The sequence below is a fragment of the Lepus europaeus genome, chromosome 5 (genome assembly GCF_033115175.1).
Source record: "Lepus europaeus isolate LE1 chromosome 5, mLepTim1.pri, whole genome shotgun sequence".
NCBI classification, from domain to species: domain Eukaryota; kingdom Metazoa; phylum Chordata; class Mammalia; order Lagomorpha; family Leporidae; genus Lepus; species Lepus europaeus.
In genome coordinates, this window is record NC_084831.1 from 4095435 (window position 1) to 4120415 (window position 24981).

Here is a 24981-nt window from a genome sequence, read left to right on the forward strand (position 1 = left end):
CGCCGTACCTTGGCGGCCGTTTTTCTGTTTGAACGTCCAAGGGACAAACTAAACATTTACAATCTGCAAGCTGGACAGTCTTTGCTTTGGAGCCTGCCGTGAATTCCCTCGTCCTGACGGTCGAGTCATCCTTCTCAGCACGGAGGCCGTGTTTAGGGTCCAGGGCGAGAAGGAGGCTCAGGGGCCCAGGGAGCTGGGGGAGGCGGTGGAGGTGAGTGTGGCCTGTGGGCTCGGGCCTGTCAGCAGAGGCAGCCAGGGCTAGTGTTGCATTCTGGCCGGGTGTGCTCTCCTCTTGTCCTCTTAAACACGGTGGCGAAACACACGTCACAGAAAACTCACCGTTTGCGGCGCTCAGTATGTCCACGGTGTTGTGCAGCTGTGATACTGTCTAGTTCCTGACATCCTCAAAAAGGAAACCCCAAACTCATTAGGCAGTCGCCCCCTGCTCCCGCCTCCCCCCAGCCCTTGGCCACCGCTAACTGGCATTCTGGCTCTGCGGGTTTGCCCGTCCCGTAGCTGTCGATGCACATCCCCGGCCTGCGTGCCTGGGTGCCTGGCTTCTGTCTCCTAGCTTGATGTGTGCAGGGCTGCTCCACGTCACAGCCCTGCGTGTCGCTCTGTTGTTCCTTTCTGTGGCTGAACAGCATCCCATCGCTTAGCCCACCTGTGCGTACCGTCGGAGCCTCCGTGCCACTCAGGCAGCTTGCACCTTTGCCTCTTGTGGGTGGCGCTGCGTGTGGGTTTGTGCCAGTTTCCACTTCTCTGGGGGCGTGCCTTCTTGCTTGAGCACCCTGTGACTCTTCAGGGCAGAGTTCCAGCGGCAGTGAGTGAGTGGGGCGGAGCGTGTGTGCCCGGGACCGGGAGCCAGGAGTCCAGGGTTCCCAGCGTGGCAGTGAGTGAGTGGGGCAGAGTGTGTGTGCCCGGGACCGGGAGCCGGAAGTCCAGGGGTCCCAGCACAGCTCAGCCATAAACACGCTGGCCCCGGGCAAGTCCTCGCCCTCTCCGTGCCTCAGTTTCCTGCTCTGGGAAAAGGATGTGGACCACAGCTGTTTCCTTCTGCCTTCCTCCAGGTCTTAGGTTTGTGGGGCTCTGGGGAAGGGGAGCGAAGCTAGAGAACTGTGCTGACAGATCCTCTTCACAGCCTCTCCTCTCCTCTCCTCCGTGAGGACATTTTCCCTTCTCTCTGTCCTTTTTTTTTTTTTTTAAAGATTATATTTATTTATTTATTTAAGAGGTAGAGTTACAGACAGAGAGGGAGAGGGAGAGACAGAGAGAAAGGTCTTCCATCTGCTGGTTCACTCCCCAGATGGTGACAACTACCAGGGCAGGGCCAGGGATTAGGAACTCTTCCAGGTCTCCCACACGGGTGCAGGGGCCCAAGTGCTTGGGCCATCTTCTACTGCTTACCCAGGCCATAGCAGAGAGCTGGATTGGAAGAAGAGCAGCTGGGACTCTAACGGGTGCCCACATAGGATGCCGGTGCTGCAGGTGGAGGCTTAGCCCACTGCGCCACAGCACTGGCCCCTCTGTCATTTTTAATCTATAGTGTGAGACGTTTCAAGCAAAGGGTGCCATGGATGCAAGGAATTTTGCCTATCACTGAAGCAGGTGCCTCTGTAAATGGTCTGTAGGGTTTTGGAGATAGAAATGAGGTTGATCCTGCTGGAAGCAGAGAACCTCACAAAGGCACGCTCAGCCTGGACTCCTTGTCCACTGGGAGAAGCTGACTTTCTGCATGTGGGTTTTCTTTGTTCTTCTCCAGGCAAACGCGTGGCGGTTTTTCCCTAGGAAATTCAGGATGGTGGCACAGAGTGTGGCTCTGCGAGAATTCCACTTGGGTTCTGTAGGCAGAGGCTCTGTGGCATCGGGCAGCTTGCATAACAGCTCAGTGCCTCTGTTTCTATGCCTGTAATGTGGGCATGGTTCCATTTTCATAGTCTGATAGGAAGACTCAATGAGATTACCCCTCATGAAGGCTCAGGGTGGTACCTGGCTCCAGGTAGCACTCCATCCGTGTAGGCATGGTGACATTGATGGCAGGAATGGCAGATGGTAAAGTCCCTGTTGTCCAAAGTCACTCCTTCTTGGTCCAGCCAACCCTCCCCACTTTGAGTGTTGGTGCTTGTTACAGCACTGCCCTCTGTTTAGCACTGGATGTGAGTATACTGTGTGCTTTTGTGGTGCTGGGCCGTGCACATCTCCCCAGCCAGTTCCTAAGGTTTGGGAAGGCAGGATCTGTCCATCTGGTGAGGAGGTCAGAGGACTGGGAAAACTGGGCGGCATGAGTCTGGGATTGGACAGGGGACCCAGACAGGTCCAGTGCAGTTGGAGACTGCGCAGCAGTGTGGTGGCAGCCCTGGTAGCCAGATCCGCTCTGGGACACAGCCAACGTCAGCACAGAGCTAATGAGCTGGGTCTTGGCGTTGCCTTTCTCAGGAAGACCCCTCTTGGATGGGACGAGTGCTCTTCCACCAGGGACTCTGGGTGGGAGCTGTCGTGGGGTAGAGGAAGCAGCAGCCCATGCTGAAGGGGCATTCCCACATCCGTGTGGTTTCCTGGGGCTCCTGCCTGCTTGTGCAGCAGCTCATCACCCCTGAGCGAGCCTCAGATGTGGCGTGGGGTCGACTGCACAGCTGAGCCTGTAACAGCTCGGACGCTGCCCTCCTTGGAGGCTGTGAGACCTTTCACGGCAAGCTTCAGCATGGTCTTATTCCCCGACTGGCATAGGGCAGGTGCCCAGTAAGTATTGGTAGAGTAATTATGGGTGCAGTAAGCGGCCCAGGCAGTTTTCTCTTTGGGCAACAGGAGCAGTGAGGCGGAAGCCCTGCCTTGTGGGGGTGAGTGCTGGCTGAAGGGCCTTCCTGAAGGTCTTCTTCGGGGATCTGGGCTTGGGGACATAATTGACCTCGAGGTGCCTGGGATGCTTGCAGTCCCCTCCTCCCCCCACACACATACTCTGGGCTGCTGAGGCCACTTGGCTCTCAACGTGGTCCTGGCAAGGGTGGGGATCTGGGGTCCCACAGGCACATCCATTGCTCTGGATCCCAAGCCTCCAGAAATTCAGGAAATGAGCTGATGCACTTAACAAGTGGCTGCCTGTGGCCACTCCATGAGGCCAGCACTGTCTGTTCACACTGCTGGGTGATGCTCAATGGAAAGCGATGGACAAGTGGAAGCGCTGACGCCAACAGCTGTGCTCTTACCATTCATTGTCTGCAAGGACGGACTTGGAGTGCCTGAGGGGCAGACGGTGGGGTCCAGCAGTGGTGGCTGCTGCTTTTGGGACCATCTTGGTTCCTGAACTTTATCAGGGCCTCCAGCAGGTGCTCTCTCCATGTAGACCTTATCACGAGGATGATGGTGTCTATATTTGGGGGTTGCTGTGTTCCAGCCAATGTATTCAAAATTGTCATTCCCTAACTGCCCCATGAGGTGACATTTTCCTAGTGTCATGGGTAGCTGAGGTTTGGACAGGTTAGGGAATGTGCTTAAGTGGAGACAGCTAGTACAGGGCAGAGCTAGTGCCCAAAGCCATGGCTGATTCTTTCATTTATTTATTTATTGAAAGTCAGAGTTCCAGAAAGAGAGAGAGAGAGAGAGAGAGAGAGAGATCTTCTATCTGCTTGTTCACTCCCTAGATGGTCCCAACAGCAAGGCTGAAGCCAGGAGCGTCATCTGGGTCTCCCATGTAGGTGCAGGGGCCCAAGCACTTGGGTCATCCTCCGCTGCTTTCCCAGGTCATAGCAGAGAGCCAGGACACCCATATGGGAGGCCGGCATCACAGACAGCAGCTTTACCTGCTACACCACAATGCTGGCCCCGGCTGTTTCCTCTTTAAGCATGTGCTCTTCTGAACTGTGGTTCAGTTCATTAGGTGTTAGTCACATGACTGGCCATGGCCATTTAACAGCACGGGAACTGCTGCGTTTTGCTGCTTTTAAGCTCTTGCTTCAGCCCTCTTCAGCAGCGGACACACACGGAGGCCCATTCACTGAGGGATGCTGGTTCGCCTCTTCCTCCCCCTTTCTCCCTCTTGCCCACCCCACCCCCACCTGCTCACTTAGCAAACGCTCAGCAGGTGCTTCCAGGTGGGGGGGACACTGTGAAGTCCTGGGGGACCATCCGTGAGGACACTGCCCCTGCTCGTGGTCCAGTCAGCATGCGGAGTGATAAGCCCCATGCACTGGGGGGCGTCCAGGTGCTGGGGGAAGGCGGCGTGGGGAACGGGCACTGAGCCCTGTCCTGGGTGTGAGGGAGGCTCCACAAGGGCAGAGCCATCTGTGTACAGTGAGGCCTTCGGGAAATATTTTCTAAGGAGAGAAAATACACTGAGAACAGCTTGGGGGTGAGCGGACAGCATGCTGGTTGATCAGCTGCTCACCACGTGCTTTCTTCAGCCGCAACCGGCGGCAGAAACTTGCACAAAGAAGCTGCTCTGTTCTGCTTCCCAGGTGCTCGGTGTATGGACCGGGCTTTCAACGCCCAGGCACCAGCTCCCTGGAGGCAGCGGCCGTTTGCCTTGCTTACACGAGGCCTTGATCTCCACCTGCGCCTCTTGCCGTCACGCCACACTCTCGCCTGCTCTGTCTACCTGGCTTTGGTGACATTCTCTTCCTTTGCCTCAAGGCCACGTGTGGGGTGTCACAGGCATCCACCCCATCATGTCCAAGCCCAGAAGAGGCTCCTGGCCCCTGGGCGGAGGGGCTGGCCCATGGGAGCACTGAGAGGGAGCGTTTTGCCGCAGCCCCGGGTCGCAGCTCCGCGCTCCGTCACCACCACGAATCCAGGGAGACGCGGACGAGTGCAGCCTTAATTTAACTCAGTCCCCGCCAACTTCACGTTAGCAGGTCTGTCTGCAGCTGGAGGTAATGGGCCGTATCATGCCTCAGAGCTGGAGCCCTGACTTATGTCGATGTCACCACCGGCTTTTTATGGAAATTATTAATAAATCAGTAATTCTATCTGCAGCGATGTTGTTGTGTTTATAAATATTTAATTTACCTCCAGGTGCCCACGTTTTCTCCATCTTTGCCCCATGCTCTGCTGACATTGCTCTTCTCTGAACTTCGGCTCAGTAGATTAAGTTATCAGTAGGGGGAAAGGCTAACCTCTCTCTCCTTCTCCCTCTCTTCCTCTCTTCCTCTCTCCCTCTCTCCCTCTCTCTCTCCCTCTCCCCCCTCTCTTTCTCTCCCTCCTCTCTCTTCCTCTATCTCTCTTTTTACCTCCCTCTCCTCTCCCTCTCTCCCTCTCCCTCCATCTCTCTCTCTGTCTCTCTCTCCCTCTCTCTCTTTCTCCCTCCATCTGTCTCTCTACCTCCCTTTCTCCAACTCTCTCTCCATCTCTCTCTCCCCCCCTCTCTTTCTCCTTCTCTCCCTCTCCATCCCTCTCTCCATCTCTCTCTCTGTCCCTCTCTCCTCTCTCTCCCTCTCCCCCTCCCTCTCTCTTTTCTCTCCTCTCCCTCTCTCTCATCTCCCTCTCTTCCTCTCCCTCCCTCTCTCTCTCTCCCTCTGTCTCTCTCCCTCTCTCCCTTTCTCCCTCCCTCTCTCTCTCTCTCCCTCCTCCTCTCTCTCTCTCCCTCTATCTTTCCCTCTCCCCATCTCTATCTCTGTCCCTCTCTCCTCTCTCTCTCCCTCTCCCCCTCCCTCTCTTTTCTCTCCTCTCCCTCTCTCATCTCCCTCTCTCTCTTTATCCCTCCCTTTCTCTCCCTCTATCTCTCTCTCCCTCCCTCCCTCTCCCCCCTCTTCCCCTCCCTCTCTTCCTCTCTCCCTCTCTTTCCCTCTTTCTCTTCCTCTCTCCCCCCTCTCCCTCTCTCTCTCCCTATGTCTCTCCCCCCCTCCCCCTTCCTCTCCCTCCCCGCCCCCAGCCTCACATGGCTCTATTTTTCCTTCTCAGTCTCTTTGGGATTTGGCTCAGGGGGGTGGGAATTTAGCCGTGAGATGCGATGTTGCTCCCGTGACTAAGTTGAAAGATCTGTCCAGCTTCGGAAAAGGGCCACGCTCGCGGGTGGCGACCTCGCGTAAGTGGAGGCCCATTGTTGGCAGGTGTCTGAACCAGAAAGCGTGCGTCATGTTTTGCTCCCACAGAGAAATATTCTTGTCTTTGCCGCCGACTCATTTTTTGAAACCCAGTGCTTTGTTGTTGTTGTGTGGCACCGGGGTGGACGGGACGGAGACTCTGGACAGATGCGGCATCCACACCCAGCACTCCAGCAGGGGAGCAAGTTCCAGCCTTGGCATGGAGAACTCGGCTAGGAGACAGCGCAAGCTTTCTGATCCGATGTGAGCTAATTGTTGCTATTATCTTTTTATTCTTCTGTTGCAGGAAATTGCAGCTTATTTAATAACATTTGAGAAACACGAAGAATGGCTAACCACATCCCCTAAGACAAGGTAATGTCCCAGATCTTGCAGTTTTTTTTTTCCAATGTGTACAGTGAATGGATTGATTTTCATAGATTATCTGATGGGGCAAGTCCACTCTTGGGCACCAAGTTGAAAATGCCACGTTGTGCGTGGCAGCTTGTGACATCGAGGTCCCTTTAATCGACCTGGGACAGGGCAGCTGGTGGATTCTGAGCTGTGCAGCTGAGGCTGGGCCCTGCAGCAGGTGTGAGCGTGGGCGGCGCCAGCGGTGTTCTCTGGAAATGCACTCTTTGAGTAGAGAAGGGAGCTGGACCTCCCCTTTTATCTCAGCGCCTTTCACAAGGTCAAAGCCAAGTTCTTGATTGGGGCAAGAAGGTTCCCTGCAGCCAGAGGCAAAGGCCGGGCTCGCGGTTTGTTCCGCGGTCAATGTCCTTGAGCCTAGGACCTGCCAGAGCCCTTACCTCACCTCGCCACAGGGAGCAGAGCGAGTTGGCAAAAGTACAGTGGATCTGCCTCCCGCTGGTGCAAGGTGCAAAGCTGGGATTTAGGGTTTGTTTTAAAGGCAGCGTCTTTCTCCTTCCCCGTCCCTAAGTTTTGATTTTCGGCGTGTTCCATGCTAGAAGCTTCAGAGGTACAGGGCCAGTGGCTTCCGATTGCCTCCTGTTTCCTACTGGTGGGGTCAGGGCCAGGTGTTGGTCAGCTCGAGCAGCCCACAGGCGGGCTGGGCTGGGGACCGGCATGTTAGGGGCGGGTGCCTGGGCTGTCTTCGGACAGAAGTCCCCGAGGCCCCAGGTTTGTTGGCTGGTACCAGGGAAAGGGGGTTGTGAGCTTGACCTGCCGTTCGTCCATTCTGGGCCGTGGAGGAAGCAGGGCCTGGGTCCTCAGCGTTTTTCACTCACTGAGAGATGCTGCTTCGGCAGGCTCAGCTTCTCACGGTCAGCGTCCTGCAGGGGAGGGCAGACTCTGCTTTAGAGGAGGTCAGGACAAGGGACGCTGGGTACTGAGGCTCCCGTTTCCCTGGTGACCATGGTTCCTTTACCTTCCGGCCTGAGACCTGCAGGGGACACTCAGTGCCTCAGCCTGTGGGGGCCACGACTCCCTTTGCTAGGAAATCAGACGGTCCGTATCTGTCAGCTTTCGCGGTGGTGCCGCTGTGTGAGGAGCAGCCCCTAAACGGGCGACTCAACACCACAAACTTTGGCTACCTGCTCATGGGCTACCTGCTCGTTAGGGTTAGGGTTAGGGCCAGGGTCAGGGTCAGGGTCAGGGTCAGGGTTGCTGTGGCTCTGGGATTGCTCCATGCGTGCTTTCATTCCCGGCTGAGGGAGCACCCTGTGTCTGGGACATTTGGCTCACACAGAGGAGGACAGGGCTTACAAGGCTAAGGCAGTCCAGGCAGCTGCCATCGAAACCCTTGCCCCGAGGTGTCGTCGTAGGTCACGCTGGCTCACAAACGCATTGGCTGAAGCGAGCCCCCGTGACCAAGCCCAACAAGAACGGGGCTGGGAAGGGCACGCGTCCTAGAGTGGGGCCAGGGCGAGTGGCATTCAGTGCAGTGTTCTGTGGCACAGCCATGGCATAGACCACGGTGAGCTTCTGGGGCATCTCCTTTTAGGGCTGTCATTCCCAACCTGAGTGGCCGTCACGTGAGCTGCTGGGCCCGGCTGGTAGAGTCCGCGCAGGGCCTGAGGATTTATTATTTTGAACAAGTTCCTAGGAGCTGGGCTGGGACCGCCGGGGACCCCCCACCCCCACCGCCGGCTCCCTTTGAGAACCACTGCTCTCATGCTTTCGAGGAAAGAGAGCTGGCTTGGTTTCCCTCTGCACTGGAGGCGATGAGCAAGTTTCCCCGGAAATTCTGGGGCCAGATGTCCGATTTCAGACCCGCAGACATGGGCCGAGCCTCAGCCCCGCAGGGAGCAGGAGGTTTAGCCTCAGAGTTGGGTCTCAGGTGAGACGTGAATGTCACTTGTGGCCATGCCTGACTCACTTGGCTTTTTAGAGTAAAAATAGAACCGAGAGACGTCCCACCTAGGGCCCAGCAGGTGCGCACGGCGGAGAGGGAATTTGTGCTTTATCTCTGACTCTGTCACTGTACAAAGTCACTTCCACTCCTCTAAAACTCCACTTTCTCTCGTTCACGTCAAAAGGGGAGCTGAGGGGGTGTCCGTGATCCTGCCGTGCGTGCCGTGAGGATCCCAGTCAGCTCCCCACTCCCTGAGCATGCTGGGCTGGGGGCTTCGACCAGAGGAAGCACCTGTTGGGGCTCCTGCAGGGCCTGGAAGGACAAATTTCTTCCCCAAAGAGAGAGGGTAGCCACAGAAGGTTTCTTGTCGGTATTCCAATATCCACTCTGTGTTTACCCTGGAAAGCATCCGGTCCCAGGGGAGAGAAAAGTTGCTGTGCTTGTTCAAGGTCCTTCCTAAATTAGTTGTAGAGTTGAATTTGGAGTCCCTGCCCCCGCCCGCCACCTCTAGTATTGAAATTAATTGGTGCTGTTAACTGCTGAGTTCGTCCAAACTGGCCTCCCGGTGTTAAGAAATTAATGGCACCGATACCCCGCCACACGCCGAGGCCATGCAACTTCCGTTGCCGCCACTGCTAATCTCATTTTGGAAAATTAATAAAAATGAATTGCACCACTGACATTTATAGAGTTTCCTAATAAAATGATACATTGTTTGCGTGGAGGAATCCCTATTAAATTAATTGTTGTAATCAGTTCACATATAGATGTTGGTATAGGAGGTGCAGCGGGACCCACTGCCTGTCTCCCTGGCTTGCTGATGACTGGGGTTATAAATTTAGCACCCGCTCAGATCCTGCCCTAATTACAGAGAAGGCCCCAGGAGCCCGGCTCACCTGTTTCATAATGAGGCGTGTTACAAGGAGGCTCCCGGGCTTGGGGGCCTCGACCAGCCACAATGCCGCCACCAGGCAAGGAGGCTCCCGGGCTGGGGGGCCTCGACCAGCCACAATGCCGCCACCAGGCAAGGAGGCTCCCGGGCTGGGGGGCCTCGACCAGCCACAATGCCGCCACCAGGCAAGGAGGCTTCCGGGCTGGGGGGCCTCGACCAGCCACAATGCTGCCACCAGGCAGGGAGGCTCCTGGGCTGGGGGCCTCGACCAGCCACAAGGCCGCCACCAGGCAGAATGCTGAGGCTCCTGCAGCCTGCATTGGCCTGTGTCATTGTCCCCAAGTGGCTGGGAGCCTCCCTGCAAGCAATCACCCTTCAGTGTCCGTCTCTGGGCACTTGCCCTGTGCTCAGCGCTGCAATACCATTCGCAGACCCTCGGGGGCGCCATGCTCCCCATCCTGCTCCACGGCCTTGAATCTTGGCGGGAAGAATGTCCTTCCCTGGTCTAGAATGTTCTTCCCGCTCCTCCTTCAGGCCTTGCTTCAGACCCCTTCCCTCTGTCCCAGGTTGCATTCATTACCTCACCCCCTCCTCCAAGGCTGAGTCTCATGGGGAGAGGGGTTTTTTCTTGTGCTTGGTCTCCAGCCATCCCCAAGTACCCTAGCAGCACTGGACACCCCAGCTGGCCCCGGGAAGTGTTTGTGAAGTGAGAAAATGGACCTGAGCCTTGTCAAGGAAGCGACCTGAGTTGGCTTCCGTTTTTCCTCCTGTTCCTTGTGTGTCTCATGCTGGCGTCGGCCAGCTGAGCCGGGATGGTGCTCGTGAGCATTTCCTGTGTGCCAGGCCTTCGGCAGTGCCACCAGGCCATGAACCAGAGGCAGAGAGGGCGTGCGAGTTCCCAGGGCAGCACGGGGCTGGGATTGGAGCCCAGCGCAAAGTTCATCATCTTCGCGTTCCTGCTGCACTTCCATGCCCAGGGCGGGTGGCGATTTGAAGCTGGCACAACAGTAACACCAGAATTCCTCCCCACTGTCCATGGCCATGAGTTCTGAACCTGTCGAGGGACCCCAGTGGTTGCGGGGGGGTTTCCCTTTGTTGCTGCGTGTGGCGTAGGTACACCAGCCTGGTGGGCTTCCTAGATCTTCACACACACACACACACACACACACACCCCACCCCCCGCACAGGCTGCCTGGGAGAAATGCACACTGCCCAAAGGGCAGGTGCACAGCCAGGCAGAGGCAGCAGGAGACTGCAAACCTAGCATTTCTGATCATTCAGCCCCCCACCCCCACCCTGGACAAATGCAACCTTCCCTGGAATCTGGGGACACAGCAGGCTCAGGAGTAAAGTGGAAATGCCTCCTTCCCAGGAATCCCGTTAACGGTGGTAAGGAGGCTGGGACATGCTATTAACTATCTAATTAATTCATTAGATTGATACGGATAGCACCTTAACACCGAAGCACTAAAGGTCTGGTAATAGAATTTTCCTATAATGAACACTAAATACTTGTTGTCAATAAGCAGTAAATAGCTGAGTAGGAGGAGGGGTTCAGGAGAAAAGGAGACAAAAACGGGCCAGCACTGTGGTGCAGCCGGTGAGGTGGGTTAAGCCGCTGCCTGCGATTCTGGCATCCCAGATGAGCTCTGGTTCTGGACCTGGTTGCTCCCCTTCTGATCCAGTTCCCTGCTAATGCTCCTGGGAAAGCAGCGGCGGATGGCCCAAGTGCTTGGGCCCCTGCTCCCAATGTGGGGGACCAGGATAAAGCTCCTGGCTCCTGGCTTCTGCTAGGTCCAGCCAGGCTGTTGCAGCCATTTGGAGACTGGGCCAGCAGGTGGAAGACCTCGCTCTCTGTGTAAGTGCCTTTCAGGTACATAAATACATCTTAAGAAAGAGAAGTGAGCCCTGAGTTTCAAGGAGATGCAACCGACTCATTGGGACCCCACCCTCCCTGTCCCCCGTGAGTTCTCCAAGTGCCCTGGGCTCCCCCAGTCCCAAGGGGATGTGGACACCCAGTGTTGCCCTCTGCGCTCTGGGGCCATGTTCTTGCTCCCAGGACTGCCCGGCCCACGGCCTGGCCTTTAATCCCTGTGAGTCATCCCTGCTCTGCAGCTCTGCTGGGTGCTGGGATGTGGCCTTCTCACCTGACAGGCACCGTCCTCCCTCTTCCTGCATCCCTGGCTGCTGCTTGGGTTTTCCTCTTCTGACTCCCTGGTTCTCAGAAGAGCTGCCCACACCTGCTCCTCTTCCCAGCGGCTCCCTGAAACAGTCCTCCTATGGCGTCATCATGCCCCTGGAGACCCGCGGGAGCTTCCTAAGACTTAAGGGTCAGACCCCCTGGTCCAGCATGTAAGAATGTCGTTCTGCCTCGCCCACCTGTTTAAGCTTTTCCCTCTCTGCCCACCTCCGAGTCCACACCCCAGTCCCCTTAGGGGCTACCTGCTGCTCCCCAGACAGTCCCCTTTGTCCCTGACCTCACTTGAATGCCATCACATCCAACTCCCATTGGAATCCTCTCCAAAGCCCAACAACACCTAGCAAGCTCTCTTCAGCTTCCGTCGCTACATTCACCAGACCGTGCAGTGTTTGAGGACATAGCGGTCATCAGTGTGTACGCCTCGCCTGCCGGGGTGGGGGTGGGGGGGAGGGCGAGCACCCCAGGGACCAGGGCATGCCCTCTCTGTGTTCTCTGGCCAGGGCGTGCAGCAGAGGCACCCCATGCGTGGGCACTGAGGTGACCCAGGAGGCACTGCAGGTGTGGGCAGTGAGGTGGCCCAGGAGGCACTGCTAGTGTCTGACCCTGTAGCCAGTGGGCTTCTTGTCTTCCTGGGGGTCCTGGGAGCAGTGCCGCTCTGTGAGCAGGGGGCTGTTCCTGGAAAGGGACCTTCTCCGCCCAGGCCAGTCTCTGAGCAGCTGGGGCTGCCTTCCTAGCTTCCCCGTGAGCTGTGCACAGGACGGAGGCACCTGCTCCTCGGGACGGTTACAGCCCTTTCCAAAGAGGCTCCTTTCCCTGACACGGCTGCTCAAGTGACCAGAACAGAGTTGCAAAAATTACACGGAGATCCTTTTCAGATGATCACAGAATTCCCAGAGCTAACAAGGAACAAAATCCCAACACAGTGCACGCCATGATTAAAGCTTGTGGACGCTATGCTAAGGGGCAGGTAGCGGATTCTGCTTCCGTGCGGGGTCGTGAGGTGCTGGAGAGTCAGCTCCAGAGCCCGGGAGCAGACGGTGGACAGGGGCTGGGCGTGGGCGGGGGACGGAGGTGATGGTGTTGTTGAGGTGGGTGGTGGTGACGGTTGTGCCATGGCCGTTCTTGAGGTGGGTGGTGGTGACGGTTGTGCCATGGCGTGAGTGAACTCAGTGCCACTGAACTGTGCTCTTGAAAGCAGCTAAGATCGCAGACTTTAGGGTACGTATGTTTTACCATGAAATTTCTCAAAATTTCTCCTGTAGCTCTTTGTCAGGCTTCCAGTTTGGCTGAGTTGTGGGGGAGGAGGGGATTGCTCTGTGCATATATGCGTGCGTGTGGATGTATGTAGGCATGCGTGTGTTTGTATGTTGGAGGACATGTTAGTGCACGTACATGCGTGTTTTGGGGGGAGCGTGCTGTCAATGGCCCATCTGAGGGGCTGTCTTATACCCAGGTCATGTCAAGGACTCTCTAGTTCAGAACTCACAAGAAAAGCTAGTCAAGCCGTTCTGGGTCAGCGATGGTTCTGATGTGGCGACTTTTGCCTGGTGCTGAGTCAGGGAGCTGCTCGCACATTCACACAGTGCTGCATCGTGTCACACACATTTTAGCAAATTAACAGCGCGGAGTCACGTTACACTCACTTCAGCAAATACCGTAGCGCTGAGTCACGTTACACTCACTTCAGCAAATACTGTAGCGCTGAGTCACGTTACACTCACACTGACATTTGCCGAATGTCTTGAGCAAATCCTCGACCAAGTCCGAACTCTGTCATCATTAACGAAGGAGCGCTGCAGTGCGAGCAGCTCGTGGGTGTTATGCCTGTCGTGACTCACGGGGGTCCCTGGCTGCAGGAGGGCTTCCCCGGAAGCACCTGTCACCTCGTTATCCGTGTCGGGATGAGGCAGGGAACCGGCCGTGTGTCATCGAGTGTCTGGTGGCGTCTCTGCAGTGGTGGGAACTCCCTGGGCTGCATGGGGCAGCGGGAGGGGTCTGTCCCGAATCCCAGTTCCTCATCAGGGATCGCAGGAATGGCCGAGGGCCAGCCCACAGAGGCCACCTCCCCGAGTCCCCTCTCTGACTGCCCTGTGGATGGTTGTCACCCACAGGGGACTTTTGGGTCTGAGGACAGGTGAGCCTCGCGTGTCCTCAGCTGTGCCCGGATGCTTGTTGAAATGGCAGTGCCCGCCTGAGGTCCCTGGCGTGAGACAATGTCGGCTTCGTCACATCCCTCCTCATTCCTGGCCCAGGAGTGCACGTCCTGGCTTCCTGGAGGCCGTGGGCCTGCACACTGATGTTGGGGTCTCGGTTTCTAGCTGGGTCACGTGGCTGCCAGCTCCTGGCTCCCACCCTCCCCACTGCTTTCTGTTAATATTTAGATTTCTATCAAAAGTATGCATGCATGTGATTTAATGTGCACATGATCCTAAAAAGCGCACAAGAAAATATGGCGTCCTCTAGTTGCATTCACACAGAAAGACAGATGCCACGAGTTCTCTCCCAGCTGTGGCAGCTGGACAAACTCGGTCAAGACACAGGAAGGCGATTCCTAGAGGCCGGTGTGTGTGCGGGGTGGGGGCTGGGGGCAGGGGGAGTTTGGATGACAGATCCCAGATCAGGGAGAGGTGGGAGGAACAGCTCTTCATGTAACACGGAGTGCTTGGGGCCACAGTTCACAACGAGCCTGCGTGGAGTTTATGAACAAACAGAAGAGCTCCTGGCCTCCAGACACACAGTAACATCGAAGCCGGGCAGTGCCGGGCCGGCGTTGTGGCACAGTGGGTTAAGCCGCTGCTTGTGATGCTGGCATCCCGTATCAGGGCACCAGCTAGAGTCCCGGCTGCTCCACTTCCGATCCAGCTCACTGCTGATCTTCCTGGGGAAGCAGTGCAAGATGGCCTGAGTGCTTGGGCCCCTGCCATCCACATGGGAGACCCAGATGGAGTTCTGGGCTCCTGGCTTAGGCCTGGCCCAGGCCTGCCCATCGTGGCCATTTGGGGAGTGAACTAGTGAACAGAAAATCTCCCTCCCTTCCTCCCTCCCTCCCTCCCTCCCTCCCTGTCACTCTTTCAAATAAATACAAAGTCTTAAAAAAAAAAAAAAGGAAATGATGATCACTGTGATTTGCTCAGCACACATCGTGTACGTGTGCTGAATCGTCGCTGCAGTCCATGGGTAGGTACAATTATTGCAGCCTCTGCCCGACGGCCCAGTCCTGTTTCCCAGGGCAGCCCCGCTGCACTGTCTGGGCTCTGAGGTTGACCACAGATTTCTCAGGGGGCTGCTGCTGCTGCTTCTCGATGTCTCCTGACTTCCTCATGTGCTCACTGGGCGTCCAGTGCTCCTGCTGTGCCAGCTGCTTTCCCCTTCCTTCCCTGGTGGGTGGAGGGACTCAAGGGCGGAGGTGTTGCCTTTTGGTTGGGAGACTCTGAGGTTCAGCACCTGCAGATCTTTTTTCTGGCACCATCCGAGTGCTTCCTTGTCCACTTGTGGCTCCAAGCTGCGCATTGCTGTGTCTGCTGGGACCCAGGCAGGGAAGGAGCCCGGAATTTCACCTTCCAGCGTGAAAGCTGGCCCTGAGCTCTCCCCGATGATGTCCCGGGTTTCCCACCTCTCCCCTGCTGCCTGCGTCTGGAGTCCCCCAGGTCGATTTCTCCAGAAAACAAACTGGTCCCTGCTGGGGCAGAGCCCGGGTTGGGGTGTGTGGCTGTTCACAGATGAGGGGTCTTCAGAAGTCACAGAAAGTGTGTGTGTTATAAAAAAATGATACTTGGATGTCGTTTTTATTTGTCCCCAGATACACTTTAGAAAATTTGTTTCATTTTATTTATTTGAGAGGCAGACAAAGCTCCCACCCACAGGGACAGACAGAGAGAGAAGGGCGAGCGAGCACCCTCCCTGCTGCTGATTCCCCCCCTGACTGCCCAAAACAGTCCCTGGCTGGGTCTACAACTCAGTCCACGTGGGCGGCAGGAACCCAGACACCTGAGCCGTCACTGCTGCCCCCAGGGCCTGCATAGCAGGAAGCTGGGGTCACGAGTCAGAGCCAGGAGTGGAACCCAGGTGCTCTGATGTGGAGCTGACCACTAGGCTAAGTGCCCACTTCTTCCAGTGCAGTCTGGAGGTGTGTAAACGCGCAGCCGCTCAGACCAAGGAGGCCCCGGTGCCGAGATGCACGCACCCCTCTTGTGCAGCCACAGAGCTGCTTCCCACACCCAGTGCTCAGTGCTGGCCGCCTCCTCCCCTTCTTTTGTGAACCACCCTTACTTTGTAGGGCGGTGTGGTGTGGCCTCTCTAGGCAGAACCCAGAGGGCCATCCGGTAGCCACACACTCCCTGGCCATGGCACGTGAATGTCTCTTGTCTTGGTGTGGTGTGGGTGTGTCTTCCTGGGATGGTTCCAGGGCAGACATCTCCTGTGGCAGGTGCCTGTGGTGCAGGCTGGGGTGCTGGGGAGCCCGGCTGGAGGCTGTGTGCCGGGCTGTTGCCTCTGGTGTCTCTAAGCAGGACACCCTAGTGGTGACGAATGTTTCTGAGGACAAAAAGCACCCTGGCTTTGGGCTCACACAAATGGAGAGGCATTTGCATACCCTGTCAGCGTCCATTGACTGATTTTGCATCGATTCTGCTGCCTACCGGTTATTCTTAGCTTCTTCGCTCCCCTCATTGTCTGGCGTCTCTGTAATGGGCCCTGATTGGCATCCACCACGTCTCTTCTGGGCCAGGTCTGACGTGATCAATCCCTGCTCGCTGCAGAGAGGGAGCTGGCCGGCGGGCTGCGGCACTGCGGGGTGGGGAGGCATGTTTTTAGAATAAACCACCTTTTGCGACGGCGTAAGTTTGTGTGTAATGAGCAGTTACCAGATCATCTGGGTGTTCTGGGCTGGGGCAAGGAGGTGTCGCTGGCTTTTATTTTTAGGTTTCCCATGGTCCTTCATCATAGAGCTTTCTAAACAAATGCACAATCAGAAACAGAGCAAGGCCACCTTTGCTGGTCCTCAGACTGGACTGCACGTCCCGCTTTCTACGTGAGCTTGCGCTTTGTGTGGGGGTGTGTGTGTGTTTACATGGTATGCATGTATACACACACAGAACACACACATGTGCTCAGGAACATACAGATACATGCGCAAATTCACTACACAGTGCCCACACCACACAGGGCCTATGCACACATACATGTACACATGCAATGGAGAAATACACAGTACAATACCTTATACATACGTGTACATATGTATTCATGCATGTATCCAAACACACACACACACACCCCTGCCTGTACTGGGTGCTGTTCTGTCTGCATTCAGTTATTTAATAGGATGGAATTTGGGGGAGAGAGGAAAATCTCTCGTAGAGGAGAACACTAATTCCTCTGTACTGGCTGCTTCTGAATTGCGTTGATGAAGCCGTGTGGTTTGGGTGACCAGAGGAAGGGGGCACGGGAGCATCCTGGCTGCGCGGTGTTACGGGGACTTGGGGGTGTTCCTGGCCTTGCTCTGTGACTTCCACAGGCATTTGGAGCGGACTTTTTCTTCTTCCCAGCAGCCTGTCTGGCTCAGGACCGTTGGCCTGTGTGGAGTCAGATCAGTCTGTGCAGAGCACGCGGCTGGGGTGACGGGTCGCAGCCACGCGGCTGGGTGGACGGGTCGCAGCCACGTGGCTGGGGGGACGGGTCGCAGCCACGTGGCTGGGGGACGGATCACAGCCACGCGGCTGGGCGGACGGGTTGCAGCCATGCTTGGGGAGGGCTGCAGAGTGAGGCGAGGGACGCGCACAGGAGGCAGACTTGGGAGCAGTGGTGCAGGCGTGGAAGCTGACGAAGGCCTTCACTTCCGCAGCCAGCACCGTGACCCGTGCCTTCTGTATCATTTGCACACCAGAACGTCCATGTATCGGCTGCCGGGGGTTCTTGATAACGGACCAGGTCCACCAGCGTACGGAGAGGTTGATAGAGCTCCGTCTGGGAGGGACAGCGCCTTCTCCCAGGGGTTGCTGTGAGCCCCCTTACTCCTCAACTAAATGACGCCAAATCCTCACCTTCATGCAGTTGGTGGGCACCGGCTCCTCTGCTTACTCAGCAGATACAGTTTGGTTGCTTCCCGTGTGCCCCCGGGGCTGAGCCGGACACGGGGGTGAAGCTGTGACCACGGCGGATGACTTACAGTGACCACACTTGGCGGAGTGCTGCCAGGGACCAGTGCAGGAGCGGCTGCCCCAACACCCCCGAATGGGCTGAGCGGTGGGCAGTGAGGGTGGGGGGAGCAGTGCAGGCGGAGGCCAGGTGAGGACAGCCGTGTAGACCAGGCAGGATCCGGGGACCGTGCTGGATGCAGTGGGCATTCCCAGCAGCAGGTGTTGAACAGACAGTTACGTGAGTGGATGAGGTTGGCGCTAGAGCCCTGGATGTGGGCAGGGGTGGAGAGTGAGCTGGAAGGACATTGAGTGGAAGTGGCAGGAAGGCCTCTGCAGAGACCCATTGCACTGATGGGAAGACTGAGGCACAGGTGTCCTTGTCCCAGAAGACACAGCGGGGTCTGGGGAGGCAGAGGAGCCTCCAGCAGAACTGTCACCCCAGGGCGGGACCTCACGTCAGGGGCTCAGCCTCTGGCTATGTCGGCCTGTTGCATCCCGTCCTCCTCCTTGACCCTTCCTGCCCTTGTGTGGGCAGCAGGTCAGGGGCCTCACCGGTGGTGATGGCTGTGTATCCGGGGCCCTTTGCTGGTGCCGGACGCGTGGGAGAACAATTCTCTCACAGATGGCCAGACTTTGTTGTCTCCGGCTGTGGCACGGAATTCCAAGGTGGGGAAGGAACCTCCCCTTCACTTCCGAGTCAGTGTTTCGGCGCTGCTTCCCATGGACAGCGCCATATCCCGTCAGCGTGTGGCTGGAATCCCGCACCATGGCCAGGCCAATTCCCCGGTGCTTCGTTCCCTTGCCCTGTGCCAGAGGGTCTGCAGGCATGCCTACGAGTTCTGCAGTTTGTTAATTTTGCGTTCAATAATTAATAGTAAAGTTAATTGATGAATTATTCAATTTTCAGGTAAATGGGATGATAAATATTCATAACTTATCTTATTAAGGGAATTTCCATTTCCTGTGTCATTAAATCTAGATTAACGAAGGCTGATTTTTAAATGAAGATGGAAAACAATTGTGCTTTGGAATTAATTTACTAAGTTAAGGTCAGTGCTTTGTGAGTTTATCCCCTGTTAGAAAGTTAGGGCCCACCATCTGCAGACGTGACTGAACTCACCCAAGTAGTGTGGCTGTCAGGTTAGGAAAAGTCTCCCAGGTGGCCCCGGGATCTGGGGGTGTGGAGCGAGGGCAGAGCCGACCGCCTCCCTGCCTCCCGAGAGCGGCCACCTGCTGTTCTTCATCCAACAATCGAGTCAGCCAAACCTGAGGCAAGGAGGGTGCAGAGCCTCAGGGTCCACTTCCTGTGGGTTTCCCCAGGACGGCGAAGGAGGGCGTGCCTGTCACTCAAGGCTCTCAGCCAAGGGCTAGCTGTCAGTTCCCGCCAGGCCCGGTCTGTGCACCTCTGTAAGCATATCTATAGAGTGCTGGCCCTCTGTGGAGCCTCAGTGCTGTTTGTGACTTGTAAAACCCTTCAGATCTGGGGTCTCCGTCCTCACGGCCCTGCCACGCAGGCGGCAGGGGAGAGGGCAGGGGGAGGAGAGGGAGCAGAGAGGAAGGGGTTGAGGGAGAGAGCACAGTCCTGCTTCCCTGTCCAGCCACCTCTCTCCACTCAAGGACACCGAGACCCAGAGGTGTCGGGGCTTGCCCAAGGTCTCTCAGCTAATGCACCACCCAAGTCCAGACCAGAGCCCGGTCTCTGACTCACAGTTGAGGGATTTTCTCCATGCAGTGTCATTCTCAGGGCTTTGAAATAATTTCCGGCCGCCCCCAAGGAGTGGGCATGAGTGGAGTGGGGCCACCCCATGTTGCCAAGTGCTGCTCATCATTTAGTATCGTCCAGTGGTGCCTGATGGCGCCGGAGAAGCCGCTCCTACCCTCAGCCTCTGCTTCCGAGGGCGTTGGCTGTGGGATCTGGGAACCTGCTCTCCCCAGGCTGTCCCTCACCGGCACGGAAAGTTGCTCCACCAGGCAGGTGATTTAATGCCTTGACATCCTGGTATGACTGGGGGAGGCACAGGGATCAGATCCGGTTTGGGCCAGAGGCCCCATTAACATGGAGGATAAGATGCTATACGACACGCAGGTGACAGTGGCTGGCTCTGGGGAGGTATTGTGGAAACCCCAGGGACAGCCCACGTCAGGGATGCGGGATGGCAGGTGGGGTGGAGGAGGGGTGCGGGAATGCCATTCCGTAACATGTGGCATCCATCAGCAAGCCTTCCCTGTGTGGGCACTGCGAGGTGACAGAGGCAGTGGATCTAATTGGAGAGACAAGTCACGCGTATCTGAGATAACAAGAGAGCAATTGCAGATGGCACACACGGTGGCGCCTGCGTGTGCGTGTGTGCACGGGTGTCTGCACACATGCACAGAATTGGGGGAGGAGGGATGCAAAATGGGGCCGAGATCAATTGCATTCAATTGATTTCAATGGGGGAAAACAGCACAGCAACATCTGCCAGGTGAATTTCCATCAGAAAACCGTGTGCCTTGGTAGGGGATGGCACGGTCTGATGAGGGAGAGGAGCGATGACACTCGGGCTGTTCTCACCCTAAACCACACAGGGAGCAGATGGAGAGGTGACTTTGGCCTAAGTGACTGTGAGGTTCTGGTGGCCAAGGGCCACGAGGACGCTGACAGAGGGCATTCATCCAAGACGGGGCAGCTCTGGGAGGCGCGGGCTGCTGGGGCCGCAGGAGTGTGCTGTCGTTGGGCCGTCTACAGCTCGTCAGACTGAAGGACTCCCCTTGAGGGCACACATGTGGCCACACTTGCTGAGAGCGGGGCGGGGGGGTGGTGGTGGTCCAAAGGCCACCCCGGCCTGGAGCTGTAACACCTGTCAGTCTTGTTCACAAGCCCTCTGCCCCTGTTCAGCCAGCAGGGCTAGTGACAGGAGCATGTGAAAGGTCACCCAGCACTTCTCACCCAGGGACCCCACCCACCCACCCATGCAGGGACACTAGACAAGGACTGGAGACATTTTTGGTGGTCCTGGTGGGGGCAGGTGTGCTGCCGGCACCTAGTGGGTGGGGCCATGGATGCTGGCAAACATCCTGCAGAGCTCCGGGCAGTGCTGGGGTTAGGGCAATTCCTCCCCATGTGTCCACTGCTGCGGCCAAGGTCAGTTGTGAGAACTCCTCCTGAAAGACACGGTGGCCAAGAGCCAGGCTCTGGGTTTCAATCTAGCTTTGCAGCTTATTGTTATTAATATTATTAAAAGATTTACTTATTTTTTTTTTCAAAGAGTTACAGAGAGGGAGAGAGGCAGAGGCAGAGAGAGAGATCTTCCATCCATGGTTGACTCTCCAGATAGCTATAACGGCCAGGGCTGGGCCAGGCCAAAGCTGGGAGCCAGAAGAAGGAGGGACCCAGGCACTTGGACCATCTTCTGCTGCTTTCCCAGGCCATTAGCAGGGAGCTGGATTGGAAGTGGAGCAGCTGGGACTTGAACTGGGATGCTGGTGCTGCAGGCAGAGGCTTAGCCCACTACACCGCAGTGCTGGCCCCACACTGATGGTTCAGTTCTGTCTTCCATGAACTTTCTCGAGTACCCTCGTATGGTAGGTGCTGTCCGTGCACTGATTACAACAACCCCTCCAGGGACCCGTTCAGAACGGCAGTCCCACCCGGCGCCAGGCTGTTCCTCACCTCCGCTTTCACAGCTGTACAAAATGATGGCTACGAAGAACAACACAGCCGCCCTTGGGATAAGCGGAGTTCAGAGAGGAACAAAGAGAACCAACAGAGTCCACGTCACAGCATTCAGCAGGCAAGAGCATTTTATGTGAGAGGTGGGGGCCCGGACGGGAGCCCACACCTCATGTTATTATCCACCTGACACCTGCTCACTGGCTGCGTGCTAGTACCCATTGCTGTGTGACGAATCATCATGAAACCTAGCGGTTCCCATACCCCATATTTGCCATTTCCCCATGTCTGGGTGTGTGTATGTGTGTGTGGGGGGGTCACAGCTCAGCAGGGAGCCTCTGCCCTGCCATCTCTCCAGGCCACCATCCGGGGGCCAGCGGGGGCTGTGGTCTCCCTGGAAGGTTCACCAGAGGCAGGACCCACTCCTAAGCTCACGTGCCTGCTGGAGGGGTCAGTTCCTCCTGGTTTGTTGGGTGGAGGCCTCAGCTGCTTGTTGGCTGCTGGCCTGAGGCCACCCTTGGGCCCTCTGCAACATGGCAGCTTGCCTCTCCCCTCTTTGTAGACCAACTGCACGGGGACTTCCTGTTGCTTTCACTGGAGTCCATGTAGACGGGAGCCACTGGGTCCAGCTCATTCCAGTGGGCCGGGGGCTCACAGGGGCATGAATTCCACAGGGAGCCCCCCTGGACGCCACCTACCCCACTCACACCTGACAGGGAGGACCGATGAGAGGGACAAACTGTGGGTAGGAGAGGCCCAGAGCCTCCTTGCCTCCTTGCCTTCTTGGGCCTCAGTCTCCTTCTCCTTAAAATGACGACGATGCTGATCTGTCAGTGCCCGGGCAGCACTGACCACAGCGTGGCTTTGCTGTGCTCTGGGTCAGCCTCAGCCTGCTGCCCGACACAGCTCTGGTGGCAGATGGCCGCCGCCAGCAGCTCCGTCCTGCGCCTGTGCTCGGCGCCCCTGAGCCGTCTGACCAGGGCGTCCTCTGACCACCGGGCAAGGTGAATCCTCCCCCCGTTGCCGGAGTGAGAAGGCTGATCTCTTGGTGCCTGGGGACTGGTGGCCAGTTCTGCAGCCCGGCCCTTCCTGTCTCGGTCAGTCTCCGGTCTCCAGGTGGGACGAGTCAGAGGGGACCTTGCTGAGGCGCCCACGGGGCCTGAAACCCTGGGTGGGGCTGCTCTGCCCTGGCCTTCTGTTGAGTCCCCTGGGCTGTGCTGGGCCCTTCCTCTTGGGTCCCTCATGGGGGCAGGATGGCCTCAGTGCTGCTGCTGTCCACTGTGGCCTGGAAATGAGCCCCAGGGCCTGGGCTGGGTGAGGCACCCGGGCTCATCTGGTCATTCCTGGGTTGTGCACCTGGGCTCCCGCTTCTGCAGTCTCGCCACCACTCCGTCTGCCCTCCCTGCTGCTGCGAGGGCCTCCTGCTCACCAGGGCCGTGCACGTCTTCCAGGCCGTGTGACCCCTCCCCAGCACCCCCTTCCCTCTATTTCAGAAGTTTCTTCTCCTGAGGGGCAGGCCTGTTCCCCGGCAGTTTAATAGAGATCGATTTGCAATGATTTGTAGCCACTGCACTTCAGGGGAGTTGAGAAACCAATAATTAATCCTCGCCACCGCAGGCCGGGCCGGCCTGACGGGGCTCAGCTCCTCGCCTTCTGCGGCTTGGTCCAGAGGAGTCCACCGTGGATTGCGCTGTCCAGCAGTGGGGGCCACGGTACTGCTCTAACGATCCTCCGTCAGCAGCTGGAGGGACAGGCATGCCTGGAGGTGAGGGTGGGATTCCTGCCATCTCAAGGAAGCCGCTTTGTCTTCTGGTCTCTGGGGGACGGTGCTGCTCCTCGGCTCCCCGTGACCCCTCCCTTCTGTGGAATCCTCTTCCAATGCGGACAAAGATGATCCCAGGGACCTCCCGATCGAGGGTCTCTGTGTGGCCCTGTCCCTGGGACATCCCCACATCGTACTCTTTTATTGTCTCTGTTACATCACCGGGAACAGCACGGCTCATCATGCCTCGAACCGGCTGTCTCGCCATTCTGTGCATGGCCCGGGTAGCACCGCTGTTGCTGGCTGTCACCTGGTGTCAGTGGGGCTGGGTCCCTCTTGCGAGGCTCTCTTTCAGCACCTCTCTTTCTCTGCCTCCAACCTCCCTCCTGCCTACAGCTTCCACTTTCACTTATTTTTTAAAAAGATTTAGTTTTATTTATTTGAAAGGCAGGGTGACAGAGTGAGCAAGGACGAGAGATCTTCCATCCATTGGTTCACTCCCCAAATGGCTGTGATGTTTGGGGCTAGACAGGCTGAAGCCAGGAGCCTGGAACTTCATCCAGGTCTTCCACATGGGTGCAGGGGCCCAAGCACCGGGCCATCTTCTGCTGCCTTCCAGGCACAATAGCAGGGGGCTGGATTGGAAGCACAGCAGCTGGGACTTGAACTTGCCCTCTGTTAAGGGATCTGGTGTTGCAGGTGACGGCTTAATCGGCTGTGCCACAATGCTGGCCCCAGTTTTCACCTTTACATTAAAAAAATTATTTGAGAGGGTTAGTGGGGGAGAGAGAGACACACAGAAATGCTCCCATCCTCTGGTTCACTTCCTAAATGCCTGCAGCAGCCGGGGCTGGGCCTGGTCAAAGCCAGAAGCCAGGAACTCGATCTGGGTCTCCCATGTGGGGTACAGGAGCACAGTCACCTCTGAACCGTCACCTGCTGCCTCCCGGCATGTGGGTTAGCCGGAAGCTGGAATCGAGAGTGGAACTGAGACTCCAACCAGGCACTGCAATGTGGATGCAGGTGCCCTAGCTGGCGTCTTAAGCACCAGGCTCATCTCCAGCCCCTCTCTCCCACTTCTGAAGACCCCGGTGATTCCATTGGCTCATTCTAGATCATCCAGAATCTTTTCCCCATCTTAAGATCGGCTGGTCAGCAATCTGAGTTCAACCTGCCACCCTTGTCCCCCTTTGCTACCTGCTGTGACACATGTGCAGGTCCAGGGATAGGACACAGATACCTTAAGCACCATTCTTCCTCCTGCTCTGCCTGCCATCACACTGGCCTCATTGTTCTGGATTTATGGAAATTTCTTTCAGGAAGAAATCCTCCAGGAGCTTTCCTGAGCAGGTGGCCCAGTGTAATTTTAGGAATGTGGAGGCAGATAGCTCGGGCCACTTCTTAACTATGCCAGCTGTGAGCTAAGAGAATGGTGTGTGCCAGTGACATCAGGTGGACAGTAGACAGGTTGCTCTACCTCTCTGAGCCCCAGTTGTCCCTGTAAAATGGGCTTATGAATACTTATCTCTCAGAGCTGTGGTGAGGATTAAGCGAGGTAACACATGGACCGGAAGGAACCTGTGGATGTTGTGTCTTTGTCTTCAGTCTGACTGTGTGGGCGCCTCCCTGTTAGGGGGCGGGGCTTGTACCTCATTAGCTCATCACCTGGACCTTGTAGAGAGAGGCTGGGGGGTGGGGGCTGCCGGGGCGTCTGTATGACCCAGCCGCAGGTGCATTTGCTGCAGGACGGCAGCACGGAGCCAGTGGCCACTGCGTCCTTCCTTTGGTTGTGTCATCCAAACCCATTCTCTTAGTCTTTGATCTTGTGCCCCATGTCCCTTGGAGGCACAGGCTGGCCTCGTCCCGAGTCTCCCTCAGGAGTCCTGCGGATCATCTTAGCACCGCACGTCACCCGGTTAGTTCCCTTCCATGCCTCTGCGAGCCTAAGGGACTCTCAGAGTCTCCCTGTTTTCCGCCAAGAGCGGTGGAGGTGGAGATGACTCCCCCATT

The 24981-nt window shown here is 56.9% G+C and overlaps 1 protein-coding gene across 2 annotated transcripts in view; it reads left to right on the top strand.

The window, feature by feature from the left end:
- The window catches only part of CAMTA1 (calmodulin binding transcription activator 1), an 869043-nt gene that overhangs the window by 303506 nt on the left and 540556 nt on the right, over nt 1-24981 (top strand). For both annotated transcript variants that reach the window (XM_062190365.1, XM_062190364.1), the window contains exon 3: nt 6322-6389. In XM_062190365.1, coding sequence (XP_062046349.1) covers nt 6322-6389 — 68 coding nt within the window. The remainder of the gene's footprint in view (nt 1-6321; nt 6390-24981) is intronic.